This window comes from Haematobia irritans, chromosome 5, assembly GCF_050003625.1.
Source record: "Haematobia irritans isolate KBUSLIRL chromosome 5, ASM5000362v1, whole genome shotgun sequence".
Taxonomy (NCBI): domain Eukaryota; kingdom Metazoa; phylum Arthropoda; class Insecta; order Diptera; family Muscidae; genus Haematobia; species Haematobia irritans.
In genome coordinates, this window is record NC_134401.1 from 35,635,486 (window position 1) to 35,658,243 (window position 22,758).

The window sequence follows — 22,758 nt, forward strand, 5'->3', positions numbered from 1 at the left end:
TGGGAATATAAATAATAATGAAGCCCACGAACAAACAATCCAACACTACAATGATAAATGAGGAGATCGTTTCTACCCCTCAACCCCCATCCCATTAAAAAGCATCTCTAACGAAGTCAACTACCAAATAACGAGCTGAAAGACAGAGTTCTTAGACTCTATAACCTTTTAGAGATTTCATATGATTTTGAGAAAAATCTTGAATATTGCCAAATCATAATGATGCATAACCATCTAGGAAATGATGAAGAGAGTGAGAGATAACGAATTATAGGCACGGTTGCCACTCGAGCCAAAAATAATCTACAAAAATTTGAAAAATATTTTACTAAAAATCTACCAAATTTAAAAAAAAAATTAGTTTCCCAGCAAAAAAAAATTGGAAGTTGTTCCAAAAACATTTCATTTAAAGCCCATCCCAGAATCCCCCATCGAGTTTTTCCAACTTCCGATGCAGTCCTTTTTGACAAGTCCACAAACATTTCTTCTAAAGAGCATCGTGGGATCCCCCAATGATTTTTTTTTGTGAGATTTGAACCTGCGTTTCTTATTTTTTCGTTCATACTAATAAAGAACATCTCGAGAAGCAATTAGAATGTTATTCCTTGGTGTCGTATTACGGTCATATCACAATCATTTGAATTCACCTTTCGACGCTTTATGTTCAATGGCGTTTGTGGCTGAGTGTGCTAAGGCGTTCTGTTATGGTGCTATAAAACCCAGGTTCAATCCCTGGTCGGAGCGAAAAAGTTTTTCAAATTGTAAAAATTAGATAATAGGAAAATAATAGTGTAATAAAACATATGGATAAAAAAAGGGAAATTTGTTGAATTTTTTTTCGCTGTTTAAATTTCTTCATTCAAATTAACTTCCAGGGCACAACTTCTAAAGCAATGCAAAGCATCCAAAAGGGGAGTACTTCCGTCCTATGACAAGCCCATGTAAAATTCATTGGAGATGATCCAAGTTTGCACTACTTCCGGATCACAGATTGGGGATCCAAACTACTTTTTGGAAGCTCTTTTTTTGCTGGGTTGAAGTTTTAGATTAAATTTTTGTGGTTGCTTTGAAAAAAAATGTTTTTTCTTCGAAAGAAATGTTTTATTATGTTATTAAAATTTTAGTTCTATGGAAAAATTTTGTCAAAATTTTATTTCTATGGAAAAGATCAATAGAACCATTGACAAGAAAACGCCAGATACAAACCTATACACAATTTGTCCATAAGATATCATGCATTTGGACGTTAATCGCCTGTTTCAGTACCAGGCTAACATGAACAAGTATATACGGCCGTAAGTTCAGCCAGACCGAAGCTTACGTACCCTCCACCATGGATAGCGTAGGAACTTCTACTGAAGACTGTCATCCACAATCGAATTACTTGGGTTACGGTAACACTTGCCGATGGCAAGTTATCTTAAAACTTTCTAAATTGATACCGTGCAATATGTGGTATATATTAAAGTAAAAAGGCCGATTAAATACGTATATAATAAAGTTTGACAAAATTTTCTATAGAAATAAAATCTTGACAAAATTTTCAATAGAATTAAAATTTGTACAACATTCTCTATAGAATTAAAATTTTGACAAAATTTTCTATAGAAATAAAATTTTGACAAAATTTTCTATAGAAATAAAATTTTGCCAAAATCTTCTATAGAAATAAAATTTGACAAAATTTTCTATAGGAAAAAAATTTTGACAAAATTTTCTATAGGAAAAAAATTTTGACAAAATTTTCTATAGAAATAAAATTTTGAAAAAATTTTGTAGAGAAATAAAATTTTGGTAGATTAATTTTGGCTCGAGTGGCAACATGATTATGACCCGATATGGACCAATTTTTGGTGTGATTGGGGGATCGGCTATATATAACTATAGACTGATGTGGACAAATTTTGGTGTGGTTATTAGCGGCCATATACTAACACCACGTTGCACATTTCAACCGGATCGGATGAATTTTGCTTCTCCAAGAGGCTCCGGAGATCAAATCTGGGGATCGGTTTATATGGGGCTATATATAATTATGGACCGATATGGACCACTTCTTGCATGGTTGTTAAAGACCATATATTAACAGCACGTACCGCATTTCAACCGGATCGGATGAATTTTGCTCCTCTAAGAGGCTCCGGAGGTCAAATCTGGGGATCGGTTTATATGGGGGCTATATATAATTATGGACCGATATGGACCAATTTTTGCATGGTTGTTAGAGACCATATACCTTTACCACGTACCATGTACGACCCAGAATATATATATATATATATATATATATATATATATATATATATATATATATATATATATATATATATATATATATATATATATATATATATATATATATATACGTAGCTTACGTACCCTTCACCATGGATAGCGTAGGAACTTCTACTGAAGACTGTCATCCACAATCGAATTACTTGGGTTACGGTAACACTTGCCGATGGCAAGTTATCTTAAAACTTTCTAAATTGATACCGTGCAATATGTGGTATATATTAAAGTAAAAAGGCCGATTAAATACGTATATAATAAAGTTTGACAAAATTTTCTATAGAAATAAAATCTTGACAAAATTTTCAATAGAATTAAAATTTGTACAACATTCTCTATAGAATTAAAATTTTCACAAAATTTTCTATAGAAATAAAATTTTGACAAAATTTTCTATAGAAATAAAATTTTGCCAAAATCTTCTATAGAAATAAAATTTGACAAAATTTTCTATAGGAAAAAAATTTTGACAAAATTTTCTATAGGAAAAAAATTTTGACAAAATTTTCTATAGAAATAAAATTTTGAAAAAATTTTGTAGAGAAATAAAATTTTGGTAGATTAATTTTGGCTCGAGTGGCAACATGATTATGACCCGATATGGACCAATTTTTGGTGTGATTGGGAGATCGGCTATATATAACTATAGACTGATGTGGACAAATTTTGGTGTGGTTATTAGCGGCCATATACTAACACCACGTTGCACATTTCAACCTGATCGGATGAATTTTGCTTCTCCAAGAGGCTCCGGAGATCAAATCTGGGGATCGGTTTATATGGGGCTATATATAATTATGGACCGATATGGACCACTTCTTCCATGGTTGTTAAAGACCATATATTAACAGCACGTACCGCATTTCAACCGGATCGGATGAATTTTGCTCCTCTAAGAGGCTCCGGAGGTCAAATCTGGGGATCGGTTTATATGGGGGCTATATATAATTATGGACCGATATGGACCAATTTTTGCATGGTTGTTAGAGACCATATACCTTTACCACGTACCATGTACGACCCAGAATATATATATATATATATATATATATATATATATATATATATATATATATATATATATATATATATATATATATATATATATATATATATATATATATATATATATATATATATATATATATATATATACTTTATGGGGTCTTAGAGCAATATTTCGATGTGTTACAAACGGAATGACAAAGTCAATATACCCCAATCCTATGGTGGAGGGCATAAATAAAAATTTATTTCTATAGAAAATTTTGTCTAAATTTTATTTCTGTAGAAAAATTTTTCAAAAATTTATTTCTATAGAAAATTTTGTTGTAATTTTATTTCTATAGAATATTTTGTCGACATTTTATTTCTATAAAAAAGTTTGTTAAAATATTATTTCAATAGAAAATGTTGTCAAAATTTTATTTCTGTAGAAAATGTTGTCAAAATTTTACTTCTATAGAAAATTTTGTTAAAATTTTATTTCTATAGAAAATTTTGTCAACATTTTCTATAGAAAAATTTGTAAAAATTTTATTTCTATAGCAAAAATTTCCAAAATTCTATTTCTATAAAAATTTAGTCAAAATTTTATTTCTATAGAAAGTTTTGTCAAAATTTTTTTTTTGAAAATTTTGTCACAATTTTATTTCTATAGAAAATTTTTGTCAAAATTTTATTTCTATAGAAATATATTTCTATAGAAAGTTTTGTCAAAATTTAATTTTTTAGAAAATTTTGTCAAAATTTAATTTTTTAGAAAATTTTGTTAAAATTTTAATTTTTTAGAAAATTTTGCAAAATTTTAATTTTATAAAAAATTTTGTCAAAATATTATTTCTATAGAAAAATTTGTCAAAATTTTATTTATATAGAAACTTTTGTGAAAATTGTATTTCTATAGAAAGTTTTATCAAAATTTTATTTCTATAGAAAATTTTGTCGAAATTTTATTTCTATAAAAAATTTTGTCAAAATTTTGTTTCTATAGAAAATTTTGTCAAAATTTTATTTCTGTAGAAAATTTTTTCAAAATTTTATTTCTATACAAAAGTTTGTCAAAATTTTATTTCAATAGAAAAGTTTGTCAAAATTTTATTGCAATAGAAAATTTTGTCAAAATAGAAAATTTTGTTAAAATTTTATTTCTATAGAAAATTTTGTCGAAATTTTATTGCTATAGAAAATTTTGTTAAAATTTTATTTCTATAGAAAATTTTTTAAAATAGAAAATTTTGTCAAAAATTTTATTTCTGTAGAAAATTTAGTCAAAATTTTATTTTTATAGAAACTTATGTCAAAATTTTATTTCTACAGAAATTTTTGTTAAAATTTTATTTCTATACAAAATTTTGTCAAAATTTGATTTCTAAAAAAAATTTTGTCAAAATTTTATTTCTATAGAAAATTTGTCAAAATTTTATTTCTATAGTAAAACGTTATCAAATTTTTGTTTCTATAGAAAATTTGTCGAAATTTTATTGCTATAGAAAATTTTGTAAAAATTTTATTTCTATAGAAAGTTTTCTCAAAATTTTATTTCTATGAAAAAATTTGTCAAAACTTGATTTATATAGAAAATTTTGTCAAAATTTTAATTCTATAGAAAATTTTGTCAACGTTTTATATTATTTACAAAAAACGAGAAAGAAACACAAAATTATCCTGCATTACCGCCTATGCAATAATTAGTATTTAATTTCCCCATTTTATTGACCTCGAATTCATGTCATAGAAAGCTGCTTTAATATCTCCTAGAATATTGTCAATAGAGTATTTATAAAATTAGTCCAACTTAGAACCTAAATTAAAGCTTTGGAAGTGATTGGGACACCTTCTCCTAGATTCCAGACAATTTGTGTACAAAAAAATGCATTCAATTTAGTCTTACACAATATTTATGAAAATGTAATTTCAAATAATTTAATATGCAATTGAATTATACAATAAAAAAATAAAACTTAAAACAAATATATTGAAAAATAAATTACAAATAAAATAAAAATTTGTGCTTCTTCAACAAAGATCCTACAAATATTGCCATATAAACCAAATGGCAAAAACAGCACCCAATACCAAATCCATGGGTAAAGAGAATTTCCCTCTCTGTGATTCTTCGATGCGAGCATTTTCGAAAATTTTTCGAGCACTACGAATCCATTGGGTAAGCGATATAGCTTCCGGTGAAGAGAATTCATATTCTTCTTTAATGGAATTATCACGGGATTTTTTTCCACTGCCACCAGTGCAATCTACACTGCTACCACCATTGATTACAGGTGATGATCTGCCATTAGAGCCAGCTCCAGAGGCAGCTTTTACAAGAAGAGAAACACTTTTGGATGAATTCAATTTTAGCTCAATGCTACTCCAACTGTAGTGGTTGCGATAAGCCAAACGACGTTTTCGTATTTCCACACAGACCAAACACTGATCGAATAGGAAAACCTTGGCTTTGAATTTTTTACGAGAACGGCAACTGTAGGCCTCAAATTCCGTGGAACGACGAAAAGCTCCAAAGTGGTTTATGGTAAGCTGGGGGTATAAGAAAAAATAAATTAAATTTATTAAACAAAAAACTTTTAATCATATTCCAACCTCTGGTGGCAATTCATCTATGTTGAGTACTTCTTCAGATTGATTAACCACCTCCAACAATCTACGCATGCGTGTCTCCAGTTTACATACGGAAACCAATACAGGTTTACAATTTATACCACTTTTATAGAATTCCTGAAACAAACAAAAAAAAAAAACAAATCGTTTTTTTAACATCATGAAATTGAGATTTTTTTCCCTTTTAGTTACCGATATAAATTGCTGTAATAGCAATGGATATCTAGTCAGTCTTTGTATAGGTTGTACCAAAAAACTGTCAATGCCTAGACGATCGTTGATTTCAATTTGGTAATTCTAAGGGAGAAAAGAAAATTAAAATCTAATCTGGGAAATATAGTTTATATATGTATTCATTACTTGGAACCATTCTCGATTATCTTTGCGCAACTGCATTGAAGTCTTTTTATGCATCGTAAATGTAACATAGCAATAGAAATTATTTTTCTGAAAGAAATAGATCAAAAAATATACAGAAATTATTAATAAAAATATAAAATGGTTAAGAAAAAATGAAATTAAAATAAAAGTAAATAAATATAGTGAAAAATGGCTTTAATGAAATTTAATAACGGCAAATTAGGAATCCGGTTCTACACTGTTTATTTTAGTAGTGGCGGAACATTTTGAAATCGCCAGGATCTATAGTAAATTATAGATCGTCTAGACTTAAAGGGTGATACGGTCAAAATTTGGTCAAGAGAAAGCGCGTGTAAATCGGTGAAATCGTTTATTTAAAAAATCAAATTAAATTTCTTTTTCAAGTTCAATTAGTATAAAATTCAGGAAAAATATTCAGTTAGGCTTTCGCTTTTCCAAATCCGAATTGCGGGCCTCACGCTTGACACCTGCCATCAGATTTTGTACAGCCACCTTGTCCACCTTCTTCGCCGCAGAAAGCCAGTTTGCCTTGAACTGCTGCTCGTCCTTAGCAGTTTTTTTGGTCTTCTTTAGGTTCCGCTTGACAATAGCCCAGTATTTCTCAAGTGGGCGGAGCTCTGGCGTGTTGGGAGGGTTCTTGTCCTTGGGAATCACCTGCACGTTGTTGGCGGCGTACCACTCCATGGCCTTTTTACCGTAATGACGAGATACCAAATCCGGCCAAAACAGTACGGAACAACCGTGTTTCTTCAGGAAAGGCAGCCGACGTTTATTCAAACACTCTTTCACGTAAATTTCTTAATTGGCAGTCCCGGAAGCTATGAAAATGCTGCTTTTCAAGCCACAGGTACAGATGGCTTGTCAAACCAGATATTTCTTTGAGAACTTTGACAGTTTTATGTGCTTGAAAATATCTGCTACCTTTCCCCTTCCCTTTGCCGTATAAAACTCCTGTCCCGGAAGCTGCTTGTAGTCGGCTTTGACGTAGGTTTCGTCGTCCATTACCACGCAGTCAAACTTCGTCAGCATCGTCGTGTACAGCCTCCGGGATCGCGCTTTGGACGTCGTATTTTGTTTATCATAACGATTTGGAGTCACTACCTTCTTGTAAGTCGATAGTCCGGCTCGTTTTTTGGCTCGATGCACGGTTGTAGACGATACACCCAGCTTATTTGCGGCATCTCGGAGAGAGAGGTTAGGGTTTCGCTTGAAACTACCGGCAACTCTCTTTGTCGTCTCAGCGGCTTCCGGTTTTCGATTTCCCCCCGATCCAGACTTCCTGGCTGTCGACAAACGTTCCCTAAACACTTTAATTACATTTGTAACGGTTGATTTGGCAACTTTTAGCGATTTTGCCAGCTTTGCGTGCGAGTAGCTCGGATTTTCGCGATGCGCGAGCAAAATTTTGATACGCTGCTCTTCTTGCTTGGACGGCATTTTGACAACTGAAGAGTGAATTCCAAAATCAAAATAGGAGCAACATTCTACACACACACCTTCAAAATGAGGGGTGTTCAGGTTTTTTAAATGCAAAATTGAAAGAAATACGTCAAGTTTATATTGACCAAATTTTGACCGTATCACCCTTTATTCGTTTTTTCGATTTCAGAAGCCACCAAAAAATTTAACTGTATAATTAAATGAGAAATTTTCCCTGAGAATTTTCAATAAGGTCGGTTTACATTGTACAGTACACGTAGTGAAATTTGAAATTTTTATTTGGGATCTACAGATTCTAAATTTCTGGGAGAAGAGGGAAGCGAAAATTTCTCATCTAAATTTTCAAGGAAATTCGATGATATTGCTTCTTCAAAATACCCACGTAGCAGAATTACCGATGTGACGTTTCTGCGGCAAATTTGTCAATTTGATTGTAGTAGAGCGTAGAGAATAGAGATATTTTCACACTACACAAATTTTTACCAACATTCCTTTTATTTCTGGTAAAAATTAATCATTCTCCAATTTGTAGGTTTTTGAATTTTCGGTCAAAATTTCATTTAATTTATTTTTTCAATTTTGGTTTGAGTTTACACAGATTTTCCGAAAAAAAAAACATATTTTTATACCCTCCACCGTTTGTAACACATCGAAATATTGCTCTAAGACCCCATAAAGTATATATACACTGGCGAAATTCTGAGTCGATCTCAGCATGTCCGTCCATCGGTCCGTCCGTTCGTCTGTTGAAATCACGCTAACTTCCGAACGAAATAAGCTATCGACTTGAAACTTGGCACAAGTAGTTGTTATTGATGTAGGTCAGATGGAATTGCAAATGGGCCATATCGGTCCACTGTTACGTATAGCCCCCATATAAACGGACTCCCAAATTTTGCTTGCGGATCCTCTAAGAGAAGCAAATTTCATCCGATCCGGCTGAAATTTGGTACATGGTGTTAGTATATGGTCTCTAACAACCATGCAAAAATTGGTCCATATCGGTCCTTAATTATATATAGCCCCCATATAAACCGATCCCCAGATTTGGCTTGCGAAGCCTCAAAGAGAAGCAAATTTCATCCGATCTTGCTGAAATTTGGTACATGGTGTTGGTATATCGTCTCTAACAACCATACAAAAATTGGTCCACATCGGTCCATAATTATATATAGCCCCCATTGGAGCTATATGGAGGAGCGAAATTCATCCGATCCGGTTCAAATGTGGAACGTGGTGTTAGTATATGGCCGCTAACAACCATACCAAAATTGGTCCTTATAGGTCTATAGTTATATATAGCCGATCTCCAATCACACAAAAATTGGTCCATATCGGTTCATAATCATGGTTGCCACTCGAGCCAAAAATAATCTACCAAAATTTTATTTCTATAGAAAATTTTGTTAAAGTTTTATTTCTATAGAAAATTTTTGTTAAAATTTTATTTCTGTAGAAAATTTTGTCAAAGTGTTATTTCTATATAAAATTTTGTCAAAATTTTACTTTTATAAAAAATTTTGTTAAAATTTTATTTCTATAGAAAATTTTGTTAACATTTTATTTCTGTAGAAATTTTTGTCAAAATTTTATTTCTAAAAAAAATTTTCAACATTTTATTTCTATAAAAAAATTTTTGAAAATTTTATTTGTCAAATTTATTTGGGCAAAGCCCTATAGACTGCAAGATGGTTGGATGTACAGCTGTTTCGGAATTAGCACATTCCTCATCAGCATCCTCTACTTGCAGCAAAACTATCAACCAATTATCAGAATAAATTCGGGTAATTCACTCAACCCAAAGTGAATTACACTTGAACCTTCCGAAAAAGGGTTTGATAGTCGGCTACTACCTAAACAAATTTGCAAGCATATCTCTTTTTCCTTTGTCAAACTCAAATAAATTTGACAAGCATACTTTTCCTCTTTTGGTTAAGCTACACTTGTAGTTTAGTCAATGCATGGCTTTAAGCTGAGATCAAAAACAACAATAACGTTTGAAGAGAAGTCAACAATAACAAACAAAACGAAAATTGTATTTCTATAGAAATTTTTGTTAAAATTTTATTTCTATAGAAAATTTTGTCAAAATCTTATGTCTATAGAAAATTTTGTCAAACTGAATTATATGCTCCACACTGTGGAACAGGGTATTATAAGTTAGTGCATATGTTTGTAACACCCAGAAGGAGACGAGATAGACACATGGTGTCTTTGGCAATAATGCTCAGGGTGGGTCCCTTAGTCGATATAACCATGTCCGTCTGTCCGTCCGTCCGTCTGTCTGTGAACACATTTTTGTGATCAAAATCTAGGTCGCAATTTAAGTCCAATCGCCTTCAAATTTGGCACATGTTCCTAATTTGGGTCAGAATAGAACCCTATTGATTTTGGAAGAAATCGGTTCAGATTTAGATATAGCTCCCATATATATCTTTCGCTCGATATGCACTAATATGGACCCAGCAGCCAGAGTTTTACACCGATTTGCTTAAATTTTGTACAAACATAACACTTAGTCGTATAGTCAAGTGTGCAAAATTTGATTGAAATCGGTTCAGATTTAGATATAGCTCCCATATATATCTTTCGCCCTATATGGACTTATATGACCCCAAAAGCTAGATTTTTGGCCGAATTTGGTTGAAATTTTGCACTAGGAGTACAATTAGTAGTATAGTCAAGTGTGCCAAATTTGATTGGAATCGGTTCAGATTTAGATATAGCTCCCATATATATCTTTCGCCCGATATGCACTTATATGTACCCAGAAGCCAGAGTTTTATCTCGATTAGCTTGAAATTTTGCACAAGGAGTACAATTGGTAGTATAGTCATGTGTGCCAAATTTGATTGAAATCGGTTCAGATTTAGATATAGCTTCCATATATATTTTTCGCCCGATATGGACTTATATGGCCCCAGAAGCCAGAGTTTTGGCCCAATTTTGTTTAAATTTTGCACTAGGAGTACAATTAGTAATATAATCATGTGTGCCAAATTTGATTGAAATCGGTTCAGATTTAGATATAGCTCCCATATATATGTTATTCTGATTTCGAGAAAAATGGTCAAAATACCAACATTTTCCTTGTAAAATCGCCACTGCTTAGTCGAAAAGTTATAAAAATGACTCTAATTTTTCAAAACTTCTAATATATATATATATATATATATATATATATATATATATATATATATATATATATATATATATATATATATATATATATATATATATATATATATATATATATATATATATATATATATATATATATATATATATATATATATATATATATATATATATATTTATATATATATATATATATATATATATATATATATATATATATATATATATATATATATATAATATATATATATATATATATATATATATATATATATATATATATATATATATATATATATATATATATATATATATATATATATATATATATATTTATATATATATATATATATATATATATATATATATATATATATATATATATATATATATATATATATATATATATATATATATATCGAGCGATAAATCATAAATAATCTTTTGCGAAGTTTCCTTAAAATTGCTTCAGATTTAAATGTTTCCCATATTTTTTTTTACTAAAATTGTGTTCCACTCTAGTGTATTAGCCAACTTAAATTTTGAGTCTATAAATTTTGTAAAAGTCTATCAAATTCTGTCCAAATCGAGTGATATTTAAATGTATGTATTTTTTTGGGACAAACCTTTATATATAGCACCCAACACATTTGACGGATGTTAGGTTAGGTTAGGTTATGTGGCAGCCCGATGTATCAGGCTCACTTACACTATTCAGTCCATTGTGATACCACAGTGGTGAACTTCTCTCTTATCACTGAGTGCTGCCCGATTCCATGTTAAGCTCAATGACAAGGGACCTCCTTTTTATAGCCGAGTCCGAACGGCGTTACACATTGCAGTGAAACCACTTAGAGAAGCTTTGTAACCCTCAGAAATGTCACCAGCATTACTGAGGTGGGATAATCCACCGCTGAAAAACTTTTTGGTGTTCGGTCGTAGCAGGAATCGAACCCACGACCTTGTGTATGCAAGGCGGGCATGCTAACCATTGCACCACGGTGGCTCCCTTTGACGGATGTGATATGGTATCGAAAATTTAGATCTACAAAGTGGTGCAGGGTATAATATAGTCGGCCCCGCCCGACTTTAGACTTTCCTTACTTGTTTTTTTACTAACATTGTGTTCCACCCTAATGCATTAGCCGACTTAAATTTTGAGCCTATATATTTTGTAGAAGTCTATCAAATTCTGTCCAGATCGAATTATAGTTAAATGTATGTATTTGGGACAAACCTTTATATAGCCCCCAACACATTTGACAGATGTGATCTGGTATCAAAATTTAGATATACAAAGTGGTATAGGGTATAATGTAGTCGGCCCCGCCCGACTTTAGACTTTCCATAATTGTTTTAATGTAGGATATCATATTGTCGATTCAGCCCAGCGATAGCTCTTTTTCAGCTGTTATAGATACAAACGTATTTAATAAATGCGTTCTCATCTATTCTCCGTATTACTATGGAAATGTGACTTATAATGTTTAAAAGCCATAATTTAAATAATGCAAGTGCTTATTGAAACGTGATAGTTGTTCAATATTTAAACGACTAGTTGAGTAAATAACATAGTATTAATAAATAGAAAAAAATAAAACAATTCAATACAAAACAATGAAACTTAAGTCAATTTTGAAATAAAAACATTTTTAAATAAATTTGTAGATGACATGGGCATACATGGAATTTAAAGAAAAAGCTTTTAAAAAACGAATATAGTGAAATTGCCATTAAATGCAAATAAAATTCACCAGAATAGTGTAACCCATTAAAAATATCATTAAAAAAATTAACACAAATCAAAATTTGTTGTCACAAGAAATAATAGTTCATGTGAACATACAAACTGTTATTCACATGTCAGACTTTTTGTTGCCCAAATTGAATGTGGAGTTAATGCCTTTTGACTTTAAAAATCCATAAATGTTATATGATGTTTAATTCACCCTCCAAAAGGCGTATCATAATTTTAATGATTATTATTATTACTGGCATTGTTGTTTGTCTGCTGTTTGAACGATTATTCTACAGCCCAAGAAAAGACCAAAGGCACAGACTATATCATATAATGTCTACTGTTGCGATACTGGGCATTTGAATAAGACTTTGTCGTATCAATTAACGCCGTCTTGCGTTTATGAGTGCCTCAGAGATGACGTCATATTTTGAGTGTTGTGTTTTTACAAAACGATTCGATTCGATTTGAAGCAGCCATAATAGCTAGTGAACCCTCAAATTACGAGATTTTTTTTGTTCGTTCTTTATCAACATCAATTTGTTTAACGGTCATTTGCAATGGCAATATTATTGTTGTTGTTATTATTTTTTATATAAAAAAAAAAACAATTTTTGTTTTTATAGGAATTCCTTCCTATAACCGGAATATTTATTATTGAACATTTATTAATCTAATTTTATTTTCTTTCTATTCCCTTGAAGACTATAGTTTATGGGAGCAGTCTTAAAAAAATGATTTTGTTGGCACATGGCAAAGTTCTTGATCCAAAGGTTATGTAAAGTTCCCCTCCCTAAATCAAAATAAATAAAAATAAACTCTTTTGTGGAAATTGTTACATTTCAATTAAATATGGTTAGAAATCGTATCTGGTATAAGACAAACGCAAATATTTACACTCACAAAAAAAAGTGAATCCACCAGAAAGGAAAATGTAGGTTAGGTTTAGAAATTTTAACCATTACCGAATTAAACCTAATTAAAACTTCCTTTCATTAATCGTACTAACATTATGTAGAAAAATTTCAATTTTGAAGAAAAAAAAAAAAGCGTCGCCAAAAAAGTAGTGAAAATGTTCTTTTTGCATCCGGAAGTGGTGCAAAATTGACGCAGAAGCGATTAATATAACATGGGCTTGTCATAGGACGGATGTCCACCATTTCAACAGCCGTTGCACTGAATTTCCATCACTTCTTAAGGTGTGATGCGAATGCAGTGATTTGGGTGTGAATTAAGAAATTTTGTGATATTTTGACGAATAAGTAATTTTTAACATTTTTTATGATTTTTAATACGTTTTTATAACGTTTGTCTGGAACGTTTGACATCAAATATTTTCAAAAATTCGCAATTCTTCTTTTTCTTTTTTTTCGGCAAAATTTAAATAATTTTCACTATTTTATTAACTCTTAATCTGTTTTTAATCTATTTGAAACAATAAAATTTTAAATTTCCCATTAAAAATATGAAAAAAGCGAGTTATAGAAACATTGGTGGGAACTTCAATTATTTAAAAAGCTATATGAGTTTGTTCTGAAAACTTTATTTTTGAATTTGGACCAAATGGTCTTACGGAAATTAGCCCAATTTGGTCTGCAACATCTGTTGAAGTGTGAGAAAAAAATACAAAAAATAATATGCAATAATATCAGCTACAGATTTTTTATGAATACCCATTTGCTGGAAATGTTCATAAAAAATGGTCTTAAAATTCGGTATTTTTTGTTGATTGTTAAAAAAAGTTTATCAATATGGAAATATTTATAGCGTATTTAGATTACAGCATCTACATTAAAAAATCATCGAGAAATAAATCGTAACTAAATGGGAAGTTAGAGTTTGGTATAATTTTTAAATGTCCTTTGTAGTGGACATCGGTAGCCAAAGAGATAATTAAAGTTTAATTAAAACGACGATATCACAACAATAAGTAAATATATTTCTTCAAGAAAATTGAATAAATTAGATTAAAATTTTTTTTATAGATATACAAATATGACAAAATTTTGTAGAGAAATAAAATTTTGACAAAATCTTCTATAGAAATAAAATTTGAAAATAAAATCCTATAAAAAAAGAAAGTGTCGACAAAATTTTCTATAGAAATAAAATTTTGACGAAATTTTCTATAGAAATAAATTTTGGCACAATTTTCTATAGAAATAAAAATTTGAGGAAACTTTCTATAGAAATACAATTTTGAGAAAATTGTCTACAGAAATAAAATTTTGACAAAATTTTCTATAGAAATAAACTTTTGAGAAAATTTCGTATAGAAATAAAATTTTGACGAAATTTTCCATAGAAATAAATTTTTGGCACCATTTTCTATAGAAATAAAATTTTGAGGAAACTTTCTATGGAAATAAAATTTTGAGAAAATTGTCTATAGAAATAACATTTTGACAAAATTTTCTATAGAAATACAATTTTGACGAAATTTTTCTATAGAAATAAATTGTTGGCACCATTTTCTATAGCAATAAAATTTTGCGAAAATTTTCTATAGAAATAAATTTTTGACGAAATTTTCTATATTTTCTATAGAATTTCGAAAAAAATTCCTATAGAAATAAAATTTAGAAAAAATTTTAACGAAATTTTCCATAGAAATAAATTTTTGACACAATTTTCTATAGAAATAAAATTTTGAGGAAACTTTCTATGGAAATAAAATTTTGAGAAAATTTTCTATAGAAATAAAATTTTGACAAAATTGTGTATAGAAATTAAATGTGACAAAATTTTCTATTAAAATTTTTCTATAAAAATAAATTTTTGGCACAATTTTCTATAGCAATACAATTTTGAGAAAATTTTATATAGAAATAAATTTTCGACGAAATTTTCTATAGAAATAAAGTTTTGACAAAATTTTCCATAAAAATAAAATTTTGACAAAACTTTCTGTAGAAATAAAATGTTGACAAAATTTTCTATAGGAATAAAACTTTTACAAAATTTTCTATAGAAATGGAGTTTCGAAAAAATTACAACATTTTCTATAGGAATAAAACTTTTACAAAATTTTCTATAGAAATTGAATTTCGAAAAAATTTCGAAATAAAATTTTGACAAAATTTTCTATAGAAAAAAATTTTTGGTACAATTTTCTATAGAAATAAATTTTTGGCACAATTTTCTATAGAAATAAAATTTTTACAAAATTTTCTTTAGAAATAAATTTTTGACAAAATTTTCTATAGAAATAAAATTTTAACAAAATTTTTTAAAGAAATAAAATTTTGAAAAAAATTTCTATAGAAATAAAATTTTAACAAAATTTTCTATAGAAATAAAATGTTGGCAAAATGTTCTGTAGAATTAAAATTTTGACAAAATTTTCTATTAAAATTAAATGTGACAAAATTTTCTATTAAAATAAAATTTTGAAAAAATTTCTATGGAAATAAAATTTTGACTTAATTTTCTATAGAAATAAACTTTTGAGAAAACTTTCTATAGAAATAAAATTTTGACGAAATTTTCTATAGAAATAAATTTTTGGCACAATTTTCTATAGAAAGAAAATTTTGACAACATTTTCAAACATTTCTATAGAAATACAATTTTGCCAAAATTTTCTACAAAAATAAAAATTTCATATTTGTTGTTTTGATCTCAGCTTAAAAGAGTAGCTTAACCAACAGAGGAAAAGAATGTTTGTCAAATTTATTATTTAGGCAAAGCCAACTATCATAAACTTTTTTCGGAAAGTTCACGTGTGGTTCACTTTGGGTTTAGTGAACTACCCGAACGTATTCTGATAATTGGTTGATAGATTTGCTGCAAGTAGAGGATGCTGATGAGGAATGTGGTAATTCCGAAACGTGCGTCCATCCAACCATATTGCAGTCTATAGGGCCTTGCCGAATAAATTTGACAAACATTATTTTCCTCTGTTCGTTAAGCTACTCTTGTAGTTTAGTCAACGCAATGGTTTTAAAGCTGAGATCAAAACAACAAATATGATTGAAGAACAAACCAACAATAAAAAACAAAAACGAAAATTTTTTGTAGAAATAAAATTTAAAAAAATTTTTATAGAAATAAAATTTTGACAAAATTTTCTATAGAAATAAAATTTGAGAAAAAATTTATTTCCTTAGAAAATTTTTTCAGAATTTTATTTCTGTAGAAAATTTTGTCAAAATTTTATTTCTATAAACAATTTTGTCAATTTTCTATAGAAATAAAATTTTGAAAAAATTTTCTATAGAAATAAACTTCTGACAAAAATTTTTATAGAAATAAAATTTGAAAATAAAATCATATAGAAAAGAAAGTGTTGACAAAATATTCTATAGAAATAAAATTTTGACAAAATTTCCTATACAAATAAAATTTTTACATAATTTTCTATACAAATAAAATGTTGACAACATTTTTCATACAAATAAAATTTTGAAAAATAATTTCTATTGAAATGAAATTTTGACAAAATTTTCTATAGAAATAAAATTTTGACAAAATTTTCTATACAAATAAAATTTTGAGAAATTTTCTATTGAAATAAATTTTGACAAAATTTTCTATACAAATAAAATTTTGACAAAATTTTCTATAGAAATAAAATGTTTACAAAATTTTCTATAAAAATAACATTTTGTCGAAATTTTCTATACAAATAAAATTTTGAAAAAAATTTCTATTGAAATAAAATTTTGACAAAATTTTCTATAAAAATAACATTTTGACGAAATTTTCTATACAAATAAAATTTTGACAAAATTTTCTATAGAAATAAAATTTTCACAAAATGTTCTATAGAAATAAAATTTTGACAAAATTTTCTATATAAATAAAATACTGACAAAATGTTCTATAGAAATAAAACTTTCACAAAATTTTCTATGGAAATAAAATTTTGACAAAATTTTTTATAGAAATAAAATTTTGACATAATTTTCAAATTCGGCCTCATGGAATTTCGCGCCCTACATAGTTGCTTTATCTAAATTTAGAGCTTGATTAAATAGTTTGTTTTATATTCAAAATGCGGTATTACGTAGCCAAAAACGATAAATTTATCGTAAAAACCCACCAACTGTAAACAATAGGCATAACAAAGTATCCAGCTCATAAGAAGTAATTCACAATGTAGTACATTGGCATTAGTATTCTAAAAACATCAGATATTTGATGTGTGCAAATAAAACCTCAATTTAGTTGATTTTCGCTCAAACAAAAAAGAAACCATGGAATTATTTAAATTTTAAACAAAATTTAATAAAACACCAACGAACACATGTCACAAAAAGCACTCCATTATTCGTTAACCTAACAATGATGTAACTTCAAATCTACTTGCATTTATATTTTTCTGTAGTATTTTCATATACACAGCTATTAATGAACTGAGTATGGGAAAATTACAGTTCACAGTCAATGGCGTTTTTTGTGATTTTTCTCCATTATTATTATTATTATTTTTTTTTTTTGTTTTTGATGGGGGTATCAAACTATTATTGTGAGTGTTATAAAAGTAAATTTTATTGTATTTTATTAACTCGATTAATGTGTAATCACGTATTGTATAAATTGTGATATTACACTCTTACCTTTTTTTGTTCAAATTGTGCGTATTTTTTTTGTCATACTGGATTTAAAATAATACCAACCGATGGCTTACTTTTTTTGCATATTTATTTGACAACATCGCTACCTTGATATTTCTTTCCTATTTATGCGAATAACCCACTACAATCACTTCAATATTCTGTGTGTTTGGAATTTTTAATAATTTGGGCTAATTTTTTTCGTTTTTTATTTAGAGGTCTTTAAAAGCGAATCTTCTACCGTCACTATGGATAGATTTATGATATGCGATATTTTTGTGTGAAATTTAAATAAAGCATTTTTTATGCCATTGAACAACTAAACCAAATGTGAACTGAATTTTTAAATTTTGTATTTTTAAACGAAACATTGATTATCCTTCAATAAAAAACTTCAGAAAATTGAGAAGTGGTGGTACCTAATTTGCGTCGGTGATCGTATTTTACATATCATGGCAAAAGGGATCATGAATCATACTGATATTTCTTACACATGCGAATGTCGTTTTCAACCCTGAATTTGATTACTTTTTTTCACGGAAATATTTATACAATATCCTTATAAACAAGTTTGACCTCTTATATCGTAGCAAATTTATTTAATATCAAAAAAAGTTACCTGCTTTCAAACACAAGGCAATAAGCTTCTCAAATAACAAAAAAACAACCATGTCTTATACACTCCCTAAAACCAACATAAAATTCTTAATTATTTCCTTAAATGAAACGCCCCAATATTTAAATCTTCAAAAAAAAAGACATAAAACAAATTCATGTTTATTGCTTCCATCATCATAAAGCAATTATCAGTTAGTTATATGTACAGAAATTCAATTCACAAACATAAATAAAAAAAGATTAACAATATTTTATTTGTGTTGTCAGTTTTTATTGGTATCTGTCCGTTGGGGTCTTAAAAAAAACAAGAAAAATATTTTTCAAATCTTCAATCGATTACTTCATATTTTTGATATTTTCAGATTCAAACTCAATTGAAAGCTTTTTGCATGCGAACATTTTTAAGTGATTTCAGAAGATGGAGGAAAGTCTCTTTTATCCGAAAAAAGCAACAAATTTCAGTTAGAATTTAAGGTTTGACATCATTTCAAATTTCCTGGAAATATTTTGAAATTGTATACCCTAAGATTCCATCAAAGACACATGTAGACATAGGGTATTGGTTGAAAATTTTTGTAGGGGACAGACAATGAATGTCAAGCCTTACTTGAGTTCGTCTACCAACCGAATTGCATATCTTATTAATGAACGAGACAGTGGGATTGGTTTTATAAAAAAATAAATAATTTAAATTTATTTTAAAAAATTTAATTTTTATATATCAAGAAAAAACTTTGGTAATTGCATGAAAAAAAAAATAAAAAATAAAATCAAATAAAATATATAAATAAATCGTATTTTTTTATAATATTTAATAAAATATTTTTATGGAATATACAAACCGGCGGCGGCGCTTAAGGGGTCGATTACTATATAAAGCCCCCTTTTAAACCGATCCTCAAATGTGGCTTGAGGTTGCCACAATTAATAGAATTCTACAAAAAAATGGTAGATTTTATAAAGTTTGATAGATTGGTAGAATACTTGATATTTTGGTAGATTTTGAAAAATATTCCTCTAAAACTATTGGGTAATGTTAAAAATAAAATTTGGACAAAAATACAGAAATAATATTTGGCATAATTTTCTATAGAAATAAAATTTTAACAAAAATTTTTATAGACATAAAATGTTGACAAAATTTTCAATAGAAAGAAAATTTTAACAAATTTTCTACTGAATTAATATGTTGACAAAAGTTTCTATAGAGATAAAATGTTGACAACATTTTTTATAGAAATACAATTTTAACAAATTTTCTACTGAATTAAAATGTTGACAACATTTTCTATAGAAATAAAATTTTAACAAAATTTCTTTATAGAGATAAAATGTTGACAAAATTTTATACAGAAATGAAATATTAACATACTTTATATTTATAGAAATAAAATTTTGACAAAAAATTTTATAGAAATAAAATTTTGATAAAATTTTCTGTAGAAATAAAATTTTGGCAAAATTTTCCACAGAAATAAAATTTGGACAAATTTTTCTACACAAATAAAATTTTGTAAAATTTTCTATAGAAATAAAATGTTGTCAAATTTTCTATAGAAATAAAATTTTGTCAATTTTTCTACAAAAATAAAATTTTGACAAAATTTTCTACAAAAATCCAATACTAAAATATTTTATTTCTATAGAAATAAAATTTTGACAAAAATTTTTCTAGAAATAAAATTTTGACAAAAATTTTTATAGAAATACAATTTTAACAAAATGTTCTATAGAAATAAAATTTTGGCATAATTTTCCATAGAAGTAATATTTGGACAAATTTTTCTATACACATAAAATGTTGTAAAATTTTGTATAGAAATCAAATGTTGTCAAATTTTTTATAGAAATAAAATTTTGTCAAATTTTCTATATAAATAAAATGTTGTCAAACATTTTTATACAAATAAAATTTTGACAAAATTTTCTGTATAAATAAAATTTTGACAAAATTTTCTGTGTAAATAAAATTTTGACAAAATTTTCTATAAGAATGAAATTTTCTGTATATTTGTAAAATTTTGACAAAATTTTCTATTAAACTAAAAAATGGGCAAATTTTTTACAGAAATGAAACTTTGACACATTTTTATATTGCAATAAAATGTTGACATTTATTTCTATAAAATGTTGATAAAATTTTCTATAGAAATAAAATTTTGAAAAAATTTCCTATACAATAACATTTTAACAAAATTTTCTAAACAAATAAAATGTTGTAAAATATTCTATAGATACAAAATTTTGTCAAATTTTCTATATAAATAAAATTTTGTCAAACCTTTCTATACAAATAAAATTTTGACAAAGTTGTCCGTATAAATACAATTTTGACAAAATTTTCTATAGGAATGAAATTTTCTGTATATTTGTAAAATTTGAAGAAAATTTTAAATAGAAATAAAATTTGGACAAATTTTTCTATAGAAATTAAACTTTGATAATTTTTTCTATAGCAATAAAATTTTGACCAAATTTTCTATGGAAATAAAATGTTGACAAAATTTTCTAAAAAAATACAATTTTGTAACAATTTTCTATACAAATGACTTGCTTTTCAAATTTTCTAAAGAAATAAAATTTTGACAAAATTTTCTATACAAATACATTTTTTCAAAATTTCTATAGAAATATAATGTTGACAAAATTGTCTATAGAAATAATATGTTGACAAAATTTTCTATAGATATAAAATTCTGACAAAATTTTCTAAACACATACAATTTTGACAAAATTTTCCATGGAAATAAAATGTTGACTAAATTTTCTATAGAAACAAAATTTTGACAAAATTTTCTAAAGAAATAAAATTTTTCTATAGAAAAGAAACTTTAAAAAATTTTGCTATAGCAATAAAATTTTGACAAAATTTTCTATAGAAATAAAATGTTGACAAAAGTTTCTATAGAAATAAAATGCTGACAAAATTTTCTATAAAAATAAAATTCTGACAAAATTTTCTATAGACATACAATTTTGACAAACTTTTCTATAGAAATAAATATTGGAAAAACTTTTCTATAGAAATAACATTTTGACTTAATTTTCTATAGAAACAAAATTTTGACAAAATTTTCTAAAGAAATAAAGTTTTTCTATAGAAATGAAACTTTAACAAATTTTTCTATAGCAATAAAATGTTGACAAAATTTTCTATAGAAATAACATTTTGACAAATTTTTATATGCAAATAAAATTTTAACAAAATTTTCTATAGAAATAAAATGGTGTCAAATTTTTTATAGAAATAAAATTTTGTTTAACCTTTCTATACAAATAAAATTTTGACAAAATTATCTGTATAAATACAACTTTGACAAAATTTTCTATAAGAATGAAATTTTCTGTATATTTGTAAAATTTTGACAAAATTTTCTATAGAAATAAAATTTTGACAAAATTTTCTATAGAAATAAAATTTGGAAAAATTTTTCTATAGAAATGAAACTTTGATAAATTTTTCTATAGCAATACAATTTTGACAAAATTTTTAATGGAAATAAAATGTTGACAAAACTTTCTAAAGAAATACAATTTTGTAACTCTTTTCTATACAAATAATTTTTTTTTCAAGTTTTCTAGAGAAATAAAATTTTGACAAAATTTTCTATACAAATACATTTTTTTCAAATTTTCTATAGAAATAAAATGTTGACAAAATTTTCTATAGAAATAAAATGTTGACAAAATTTTCTAAAGAAATAAAATGTTGACAAAATTTTCTATAGAAATAAAATTTTGGCAAAATTTTCCATAGAAATAAAATTTTGTAAAATTTTCTATAGAAATAAAATGTTGTAAAATTTTCTATAAAAATATAATGTTGTCAAATATTTTATAGAAATAAAATTTTGACAAATTTTTTTTTGGAAATACATACAATTTTGACAAATTTTCTGCAGAAATGAAATTTTGACCAAATTTTCTACAGAAATAAAATATTAAAATAGTTCATTTCTATAGAAATAAAATTTT

General features: G+C 27.1%; 1 protein-coding gene across 2 annotated transcripts in view; it reads right to left on the minus strand.

The window, feature by feature from the left end:
* Positions 1-5,174: 5,174 nt before the first annotated feature.
* LOC142238907 (uncharacterized) overlaps positions 5,175-22,758 on the minus strand; it is a 50,913-nt gene continuing 33,329 nt past the window's right edge. For both annotated transcript variants that reach the window (XM_075310639.1, XM_075310638.1), the window contains 4 exons: positions 6,271-6,357; positions 6,103-6,207; positions 5,893-6,027; positions 5,175-5,829 (listed from right to left, as the gene is read on the minus strand). In XM_075310639.1, coding sequence (XP_075166754.1) covers positions 5,323-5,829; positions 5,893-6,027; positions 6,103-6,207; positions 6,271-6,357 — 834 coding nt within the window. In that variant the 3' untranslated portion in view covers positions 5,175-5,322. The remainder of the gene's footprint in view (positions 5,830-5,892; positions 6,028-6,102; positions 6,208-6,270; positions 6,358-22,758) is intronic.